General features: G+C 39.5%; 3 protein-coding genes across 3 annotated transcripts in view; 1 reads left to right on the top strand and 2 right to left on the bottom strand.

Annotated features, from left to right (window-relative positions):
- The window catches only part of LOC108624864 (cytochrome P450 4c3), a 36,844-nt gene extending 35,411 nt beyond the window's left edge, over positions 1–1,433 (bottom strand). The window contains exon 1 of the mRNA XM_018024433.2: positions 1,351–1,433. Coding sequence (XP_017879922.1) covers positions 1,351–1,433 — 83 coding nt within the window. The remainder of the gene's footprint in view (positions 1–1,350) is intronic.
- Positions 1,434–2,296: 863 nt separating this feature from the next.
- On the top strand, positions 2,297–8,738 carry LOC108624862 (uncharacterized). The gene is made up of 3 exons (XM_026813441.1): positions 2,297–2,357; positions 4,901–5,126; positions 8,450–8,738. Exons 1-3 carry the CDS (start codon positions 2,340–2,342, stop codon positions 8,557–8,559), a joined length of 354 nt encoding a protein of 117 aa, XP_026669242.1. The 5' UTR covers positions 2,297–2,339; the 3' UTR covers positions 8,560–8,738.
- Positions 8,739–8,850: 112 nt separating this feature from the next.
- The window catches only part of LOC113464325 (uncharacterized), a 7,515-nt gene continuing 6,094 nt past the window's right edge, over positions 8,851–10,271 (bottom strand). Inside the window, exon 2 of the mRNA XM_026813443.1 lies at positions 8,851–10,254. Coding sequence (XP_026669244.1) covers positions 9,664–10,254 — 591 coding nt within the window. The 3' untranslated portion in view covers positions 8,851–9,663. The remainder of the gene's footprint in view (positions 10,255–10,271) is intronic.

Genomic DNA, 10,271 nt, shown 5'->3' with positions numbered 1-10,271 from the left:
AGCAGTGTGGCCAGGTTGAGGACGGGAGCCACCGAGAATCTGCCCCTCCACTTACGCACACTATCGCACTGTATCCGTGTGCTCCGAGCTCGGCTCAACTTCGGCTCAGTAGAGAGAGAAGGCGAAACATCAGTCCGTCGCTCTTGCTCCTGATGCCGACTAACGGCTGCGTGCCGCTTGGATTTTAACGCATCAGGAGCAGGAGCGACGGACTGATGTTTCGCCTTCTCTCTCTACTGAGCCGAAGTTGAGCCGAGCTCGGAGCACACGGATACAGTGCGATAGTGTGCGTAAGTGGAGGGGCAGATTCTCGGTGGCTCCCGTCCTCAACCTGGCCACACTGTGCGAGAATTCGCCGGTCCGACCGCTCCTTATATAACTACGCGTTGCTAACGACGCTGTTAATAAACAATCCATGTCGTTAGGCCGGCGGTCCCCGCAGTTTTCGACAGATTTTCGCTAACGAGTGTTCATTAGTTTTTGTAGTCGTTACAAATTCAAAATAACATAGTCTGTACTTGAATAAAAGAACGCAGTCAATATTTATCATTGATTGAAGAATTTAATATTTTGTGTGAATACTTAAATTTCCACTTTGAATAATTAAAATTCAATTCTGAGTAACGAAAATTCAATTTTTAACAAAATGAAAGTAAAGAATATTTCATATAAAACTGAACACTGTTATTTAAAAATTGATAACATATGCGTTTGGAAATGTGTTAGTGCGAGCGCATCCGACGCGATGATGATCATAATTTATGCGATCGATATATATGATATCGATTTGGATATCGATCACATAAATGACGATCGTGACACATCAGTGCGCTCCATGCGCTATTATCACCTTCTGTACAGAAAAGGCGAAGGCCACTTTTGACGATCAATGCTCGTCACTGTCTAATCTAGGTCGCCAGAACGAACGCATGTGTCTTGCAATATTTTATAATTATTTAGTTCTCGGTTATCAGTAATTAATTATTCGGCTTATGCAAAGTGCGATTGAATTTATGGCTGCTTAAATCTCGATCATGCTTAAAATTCCTTCGCGATCAATAATATCGCAAAAGATTGTGTATATTCGCAGTTTCGGTTAGTGTCGATCTGATAGCTCATTGACGCCTCAGATCAACAGTATCGCTGGTGTTCTAATCATCTTAGCCCTATGTAACTCTCAGTTTATCTAGTTTATCTCGATCGGACTCAAACGTTTATAAAAGACGAACGTATAAACGCGATTTGACCATTGAAACGGTAGTAACTTTATTACTTCGAACTCATTCCACCTGAACAGCATATTTAAACTCTAATTCTCAAACAATATGTATTTCCACGAAATATACTTACGTATTAACAGCTAACAGGTATTCATTCTGGACGTTCGTCTGCGCGTTCACGTTGCACCCCATTGAACTATCTGTAATCAACATACAAATAAAAAGGTCGTTCAGTTCTTTATACCATGATATGAATACTATTATACAGGGCGTCCCAAAATTAGTGTAAGGTATTGAAATGGGAGGTTCCTTGTGTAATTTCAAACAACATTTTCCTTAGCGAAAAAGTTATCCGAGGCGTGATTAAGGTGTTATTAACAAAAAAACCCCGACCAATCACAGCGCTCGGTTGGCGTGAGCTTCGGTTCGGGAGCGTTGACTCAAATTCGAACGACCGGCCTATCAACAATCTATCAAGTCCCCATCTATTCCATTCGTATTTTTTTCTTTTTACAATTCCATGGTAAGATCTCGAACAGCGCGCGCCCAGCAGGATGTGTACGACAAAAGGCAAATTCAGTCGTTCGCATCTGGCACGTGCATTCCTGAATGCTGTCTTTTGTCATCGGTTCAAGTGTTCTGCACGTGAAGAATTTTTAAGGATAAAAGGAAACGAAGGCCGGCTTTAGTTGAAAAATACAAACACATTACTTGTAACGAACTTGTCCACCGAGTGGGGAAAGATTATCTGGAAGAAAATCTTCAAGCCATGCGGTCATTACGTTACTAAAGAGAACAGTGCGTGCCCTGACGAACACGGAATATTTTAATATGTTCGTTATTTACGCGTAAGTGAATTATAATCCGAGAGCAGCAGTGGAATTGTTCCGTGTATTAACGGTATTCCGATCGGAACTAAGAATTAAATTAAAAACTTGTATATAAATTTTCAATTGCAAAGTGCCAGTGAAAAGTGGCAGTGAATTTGGAAAGCGTAAAAGTGATAATTTTTGTTTTGTGGAAATTTACCAGTGGGAAAGTGACAGTAATCGTGATGATAAAGAAAATGTCGTCAGATGCAGGTCACTGATTTGCTCCAAGTATCAGCTACTGCGAGCCATGTGTCCTATCATCGAGGTTAAGTCAAATCTCTACAAGTTTTACATTTTCTTTTTAATTCAATATTCACTGCGACTTGTTCATTCCTCATTTATCCTATTATCATCCATCAATTATCAACAATCTATCCCATCCCCCATGAATAACGAATAAGTGTATTAATTGTTATTCATAATAACGAACGAACAACAATTTCCTTGCATTGTTTTTCATGTAGTTTGTTATTCGTCATTTTCTTAAAACGACCCGTACTGAGCAGAGCGCTTGTTCACGCGTGAAAAGCCGGCCGCCTGACTCTGAGCCAGCGCTCCCGAAACAGAGACCGCCTCAACCGAGCGCTCTGATTGGTCCGTGTTTTTCGTTAATAACTCGGTAACCAAGCCCCATTTCGTATTTTGCCAAAGGAAATTGTTGTTCACAATGCTCCTCCCCATCTGCCATTTTCGGCTCTAACAATCTTTCCGGAACACCCGGTATATTATCATACACGGGAATGTATCATAACTATCATATGTATCATATATAAGTATAATAAATTATCATATGCTATCGTACGCTATCATAAAATATCCTGATTTATCATAAAATATCATAAAGTACTAGAACTAGAAAGATCGTAGATCATCTTCTGTATTTTTCTCTTTATTTCAAATCATAGTTCTATCGCTTTTATTGAAACACCCAATACAGGGTGCCCCAGAACTAGTGTTAGGCCTTCAAATGGGGAGGAGCTGAGGTGATTTTAAATAACTATTTCCTTTGCAAAAAAGTTGTCCAAGGCGCGGTTGACGAGTTATTAACAAAAATCCCCGGCCAATTAGAGCGCGAGTATACAAGGCGGGCAGGAGCCCGGCAACCGCCTCGTACGTTGCTGCGACCGTATGCCGCGCTCGTGACAAGAGCATACATGTAGAATTAAAGAAATATTGCATGCAAAAACGAACTAACAAATTGGTTAAATATCAGAATAAAGGAAGCGATTAGTCGTTACTGGCGTTTACTGAACAAATGTAACATACTCATTGAAATAGCTAACAACTTTATAAATTATAGAGTAGCTAAAATTATAAAAAAATGAGAAGAGAATTAGAGTTGAACTTATTCGTTCGTCTTTAAAGTCATCTGCTCCTAGAAGAACGTCACTAGGTCAATGTGCCGAAACCCGGTACTTGAAGATAAAAGACATGGGCAGCAGTGATGTTTAGAGCAGGTCACTGACAGATATGGCCATGTGTTTTAGTTTCGAGTGTCAGGCTTCGGCACGCTGACCCACTGAAATTCTTTTAGAAGCAGGTAAACTTAAAGACGAATGACTAATTTCAACTCTAATTCTTTTCCCATTTTTTATGCTTTACCTACTGTGTAATTTATGAAGTTGTTAGTTATCTCATTGAATATGTTGCATCTATTCAGTGAACATAACAAACGACTAATTGCTTTCTTTTCTCTGATATTTAATCAATTTCTTAGTTACTCTTGCATGTAAGTTTTGACTTAATCCTGTTTTCGTCACGAGCGTGGCATACGGACGCGGCAACGCACGAGGCGGTTATCGCGCTCCTGTCCGCCTTGTACACGAACGCTCTGGTTGGTCGATAATTTTTGTTAATAACTCGACAACCACGCCTCGGACAACTTTTTTGCAAAGGAAAAAGTTGTTTAAAATCACCACAGCTCCTCCCCATTTCAAGGCCTAATACTAGTTCTGAGATACCCCGTATATGCTTGGATTCTGATTCTGAATACTACCTTATGGCCGGTTTTCATAGTCCTTACTTATTTTTAAGATCGTCTTAAACATTTCCTATGCCTGTCTATCCCATAGTTCCAGTCCCTGTCTTGTATGCATAGGAAACAGGGATTTAAGCAAATGCTTAAATAATTGAGCTCAGTGGCTTAAATACAAGTAACAACTCTGAATACCGGTCAATGTCTCGATTTCTAAACCTTTTTATTCGATACCAATCGTCTGAGATATGACAATCGTGGCGAACGTCACAGCATTCATTCGAAAATTGAATAAAAAAACCAGACCAGCTTCTTAGTTATGTAGCAAAATTGTTTAAGTGTTAAATTAAGCTTGAATTAAACCGCCGTGAAATTTTAAATATGGCGACGATGCTTACGACCAAACATTGGGAATCCGATGAATCCATCGATAAACTCAAATTGCAAGAGAACTTTCATAACAAATTTTTCCTAACCTCTACTGAGCAAAACGAAGATGACAGTTGCAGTGTTGATAATAATGGTTTGCTTCAGTCGTTGAAACGTAAAGCACAGGGCAATATGGCTAAGGGCGGGAAGTTTAAAATTAATAAAGGGATTCACGAAATTGTTCTGGAACACAGTCATGTGAGTTTAACACTTCGTTTATGTAAATTGAATTTATGATTGTTTATACAAATTTAGATAATTTATTTGTAAAGAATTGTCAAAGATTTAGACATGCAATTCTTTTAATTCATTTAATATCTCGTATCACAGTCAACATTTCAAAATATAATGAAATTCAGAATCAAAAACTCAACTTTCACTCATCAAAGATTATTAATTAATAGGTTAAAGCGTCGGCTCTTCTGTACGAGATAACCGAGAGAACGAATAAATTGGCGCAACCACGGCTACGAAGCGACGGCTTGGTTGAGGATAAGTCGAAGGTGTACAATACATCGTTGATTCCCAAAGCCTCACCGAGGATCATACAGTTGGCCAAACCTAGAGTTTTCTATCATAGCCCCGTGAAGAAGCTTGGTTACGTCTCCCCAGGAGCTCTCACTGCCATTGGTTAGTTAGTACAATAATTTACTAATTTCTTTACCTTCACCCCTGTTGATTTTTTCATACTTCTAAATATTGGTATAAGCATGTGAAGAGAAACTTTTTACTCAGAATTTCACTCTTTTCCTCAATACAAAGAAGGTAATAAATAAATTATGAAAATCACATTATGTCTTTGATTATTTATTTATATGTATAATGTACACAACACACATAATGCAAGCTTTTTGCTTAGAAGTATTTCACACACATATATACACAGAAGACGGAAACTGAACGGAAGAAGAATTACAGGCGGCGGTCATCGTCATGGCGCCACATGCCAATATACGAATGTTTCCTTTTAATGTAATCCGCGACAAGACGTGTTTGTAGCGCTAACACCCCCTCTCAAATGCGAGATTGTCACTCTGTCTTCAGCTTTCTTTTATCTTGTTTCCTTCATGTAAGGCCGAGCAGCAATGTGAGTTTCTTAAGATTTGGTCCATGCAAAGCTTTAGTTAAGACGTTTGCCGGCATTTCGCCCGTCGGCACATACAAAACGCTCATCCTTCCATCCTCTTGAGCTTCTCTCACATAATGATGGCATTTGTCGACGTGTTTGGTCCTGGAATGAAAAACTGGATTTTTTAGTAATTTTTATGCTTTCTGGTTGTCACAGTGAATTATAGTAGTGTTTCTATTTGTATCTTCATGTCCAACTTCGGCGAGAAAATTTCTCAAGTACGTTGCCTCCTTAACAGTTTCGCTTAATGCCATATATTCGGCTTCCGTGCTTCATAAAGCAACGCTTCGCTGTTTCTTCGTTTCCCATTTAATTGCTGCATTCGAGAGCTTAAAAACGTATTCCGTGTATGATACTATGTCATCAGTATCGTTTGCCCAATCAGAATCGACATATCCTGTTAATATATCTGAAGTTTCTGCAAAAGTCAAACAACAGTCAGCTGTTCTATTGTGGTTTCATTGAAACGGCTTAGAACGCTAAGGCTATGAACGATGTCAGGTCTCGTTGCAACAACTAAATACATTAACGCTCCAACTAATGATCTGTAGGGAGGCTTTCTTATTTCAGCGATTTCCTCATCTGTCAACGGCGATACCTCCTTGCTTAACTTATTTTTACTCTCGATAGGCTTCCTTTAAGTCACCGTTCATGTATATGTGTCTGGATTAGCCTCTTCCATATGAAATCGCTTTAAAACATCCTCAATATATTTTTGTTTCAAGGTTTTCACCAATCCAGATTCTTCATCTTAATGGTATTCAATTACCAGAGAGTATTAGAATAGTCATAAATCTTTTATCTTAAAGCTTAACTTCTTTTATCTTGTTGAATAATTCCGGTTAATTCGTTGCGATTACACTAACCAACATAAAAAAAAGTTTGCAATATTCATCACGTGATTCTTATAGAATTTCTCGTGCCGAAGACGAATCTGGAAACAGAATTGCTCTATCACGTATCATTTTCGAAAAATCATTGATTTTGTAAAAATGTATGATTTTCGGAAAAAATGAGGTATTACAGGAAAACTAAGGGAGCGAGGAAGTTCATTTTGGAACCAAAAGATAGAGGAGACTTTTCAAAATAAATCCATGTAAAATATTTTACTACTATTTTTGTACTTCTTAACAGTCGTAAATAATTGTTGAAGTTCGAGAAAGCGCTGATGCCAGTACATTGACACGTACTATTTTCGTATGTATGTGAAAATCCTTTTGACTAGGAGGAATTTGCTACACGGGATTGGATTTTACAGACATTTCTTATGAAGAAACTATTCAATATGACTATCTGTGTGCATTAGTACCTCAGCAATTTACGAAAATATTAATCGACATCGCGGCTCGTCGCGCGGTCCATCAGTGCTGTAGCTATGCGTATCCGATATATTTGTGGTACTCTTTTAATATCTATTTGGTTTTTATGAGTATTATGTATTATATTATATGACACACAGAAATATACTCATAAAAATCGGAATTCGGATCGTAATAGTCAAAGCTACGACCATACTGAAGTCGGCTTTCATTGCTTTTTGCAATTTTGAAGCATCCGGTCGTGATAGAGCATACTCGACCGTTGGTACCGGACCTTCCTAATATACTAATTGCACCTGATGAACATTTGTTTGATTAGGGGCGTAAACTTTTTTGGGTCTACCTCTTTGTCCAGCTCGGTCCGCCATGATCGCGTCAGTTTTCGAATCTTATTCCACTTCTCCGTTTTGGCTTAAATTCGATTCTGCTTCTTCATCAACTTCATCAATGCTTTCCTCATTTTGAACTGTTGTCATCTAATTTTGATTCTAGCTCAAAATTGAAAAGTTCGGACTTTTTCTCATCGACCTGTAACTCATAAGTGCAATCAACGAATTTTACGACTCTGCTGTTGATGATCTTCACAGTCTTGATGTTCAACATGCGGTACGGCTTAGATTCATTGGAATAACCGAGAAAGTATACACTTCTCAGATCGGGCTTCGAATTCTCGTAGCTTTTTGTTTAGGACATATCCAACGCAGCCAAAAGACATCAAGTGACAAACACTTGGTTTATATTTGAGCTATGAGTCGAATGGAGTTACACTATACAGGCTGTCCGATAGATATCTGTTTCTGATATGTGCTCCGATGGCTATCGCTTCAGCTCAAAAATTCGTTGACAAGTAAGCTACTCTTCTCTCTCTTTACATACCACAATTTTCAAGATATCTTGTGAATTCTTCTCCGTAATATATATAATCCGTTGTCCGTGCGAAGTATTTTAATTTTGTTTTCCGACCAATGCCTTGCATGTTTTAAAAGTTTCCTTGACATCGCCTTTCGATTTTAGAAATCTTACTTCAACCCAACACGATCTGTCAAATGCAAAATATACTGCTCCTCCAACTTATTATTGCACATATGGGACGTTGTCACTATAAGGATAATACGCCAACTTTGAAGAGCGCTCTGACTGGTCCGTGTTTTTTGTTAATAACTCGGTAACCAAGCCCCATTCTGCATTTTGCCAAAGGAAATTGTTGTTCAGGAAGACCCTCCCAATCTGTCATTTTCGGCTCTTACAACCTTTACGGAACACTCTGTATATTAAGGTGGTCTCGCAGAAAGCGGGAACTAGAAAGAAAAAAATTACAGCCCGAGATCATCGCCGTGGTCGCACATGCCAAGATACGAATGCTTCCTTTTAATGTAATCCGCATAAAGTGGCGGTTATATTAGCAATATTATGAATGTTTCAGAATTTTACACTAATTGTATTTATAACTAAATAATGTGCAACAATTCTAAGACGATCATTGACTAATTTCTTTTTTTAATTAGCCACTCAACGCATAATTGAGTTGTCCAAGCCAAAGAAGAAGCGACGAGTGAAAGGGTCGAAAAAAAGGAAACCAACATCGTATAAAGAAAAATCGTCTCGGTATGTATGAAAGGTTAAAATTCTGAGATGAAAGTTCGTTTTCCACTTTTCTTTACGATCATTATGAACGAAGAAGTTATTAACGAAAATGTGTGGTAGCCTCACTCCTGACACGCAATTGAACCATATTTTTTCGTTAATAATGATTGTAGAAAAAAGTAAAATAGGAATATTTTACTCAAAATTTCATTCTCTATCACATACATATAGAAAAGTCTGTTCTGGAATAATTTGCAGTTTACTATAATCTTTATAGTATAAACTGAAAGCGATTACAAAAATTTGGACAACCCTCATTTTTTTATTTTTTAGATGACTAGTGAATAGAATGTGTTATTTTATGTATTGTATTATAACCGAACACCGTACTGGGGTATTCGGGAGGAAAGAGTTCGCGTCTCCTTGGGAGGAGGAGGACTCGTAATTGAGGGGTAATCAGAAGTTCGTTAAATGAAACAAGTATATGACAAATATATTTCAAGCTATTGAATAGGGAACAGTCTTATTAACAAATATCAATTCTTGACTAGACACGGCTAATATCACAAAGAGAAATAGTACCGCGGTACCGTGCCAGACGAGTGGCTATTTGAATAAACAACAGCTAGGTACGTGCTCGCAATTACAAATATACAAATTATTGCTGGATCGACTCACGAATCAATGGCGTAAGCATTCCTCCATACCAGTCACACGCCTTTGGATAATAATTCTCACATTCGCGGTGGACACACACGCACCTCTCCACTCGTCCTAAGAACTGGGAATTTATTTATAGCTCCGAAACGCAATATTCACAATCATCTACGCGATACCCGAGTTTCTATAGCTTCGGACAAAACCTTCTCAAATTCCGCTCTCTATGCTTGCACAATGTTACTGCCTCGGTATACTAATTCGGAGTCACAATTAGGAGTGATCCGTCGGTTACAGGATCGATCGTCGATCCTCTGGTTACGTAACCGGCGGAACCTGCGCCTGCGTAAGGTCCTCGGACCTTCTAGAACATTCCTACGCGAGGACATATGTAACCGGTACAACCGGGAAATTTGTACGGTTACATATTATCCCCCCTTCCTCTCAGGCGACAAGCATGTCTCTATGCTTGTGGCCATCAAACATACTCATTCACTCTTTCACACATCCGCACGCAATCATCCCTCGGCGTATCCTCTTCACACGACGGAGACATCTCGATCTTCATCTGAGGAAGCTTCCATGTGAAGCGCTGATCATCCTCTCTCCTCCATTGGGGCAGCCTGTAGGTTGTGTGCCACCCTATTTTCGGCAGGGAGGTTCCAGTTCCATGCTCCTGTATGGGGAGCCCACCTGGGGGTTGCTGTCCTCTCATGGATTCCGCATTATCGACATGTGACTGCGTGCCCCGTCCAACCCTTTTTCGAACAGCGCCCGACGTAGCAGTAGGTCCCGGTACATTCTGGTCTTCTAACTTCTCCGTTACTACCTCGGCGAGACCCTGTGTCTCGACTGGGAAATTCCTCTGTCCTTCTGTCGTAGCTCCTGCTACAGACATTGCTTCCTCGGTTCCCGCGAGCCTGGGAACCGTTAATGACTGATCATCCTGTTGTAGGGAAGTATCTCCCTTTCCTAAATTAATCTTTGCCTCCAATCGATTCACTTCAATTTCTGGGCTCCTGTTGACCGAGGGGATGCACTTTCGTCCCTCATCGGTCATCGACAACTCCTCCCGCATTCCGGGCC

Source organism: Ceratina calcarata, unplaced genomic scaffold (genome assembly GCF_001652005.2).
Source record: "Ceratina calcarata isolate Rehan_Ccalc_2016 unplaced genomic scaffold, ASM165200v1 scaffold333, whole genome shotgun sequence".
Lineage (NCBI taxonomy): Eukaryota > Metazoa > Arthropoda > Insecta > Hymenoptera > Apidae > Ceratina > Ceratina calcarata.
The sequence above is the reverse complement of the archived record's forward strand: the minus strand, read 5'-3'. Positions and strand labels throughout refer to the sequence as shown.

Excerpts from the sequence above, each read along its gene's own strand:
- LOC108624862 (XM_026813441.1), top strand. Across the intron at positions 5,127-8,449 it reads AGGAGCTCTCACTGCCATTG|CCACTCAACGCATAATTGAG; the intron begins GTTAGTTAGTAC and ends TTTTTTAATTAG.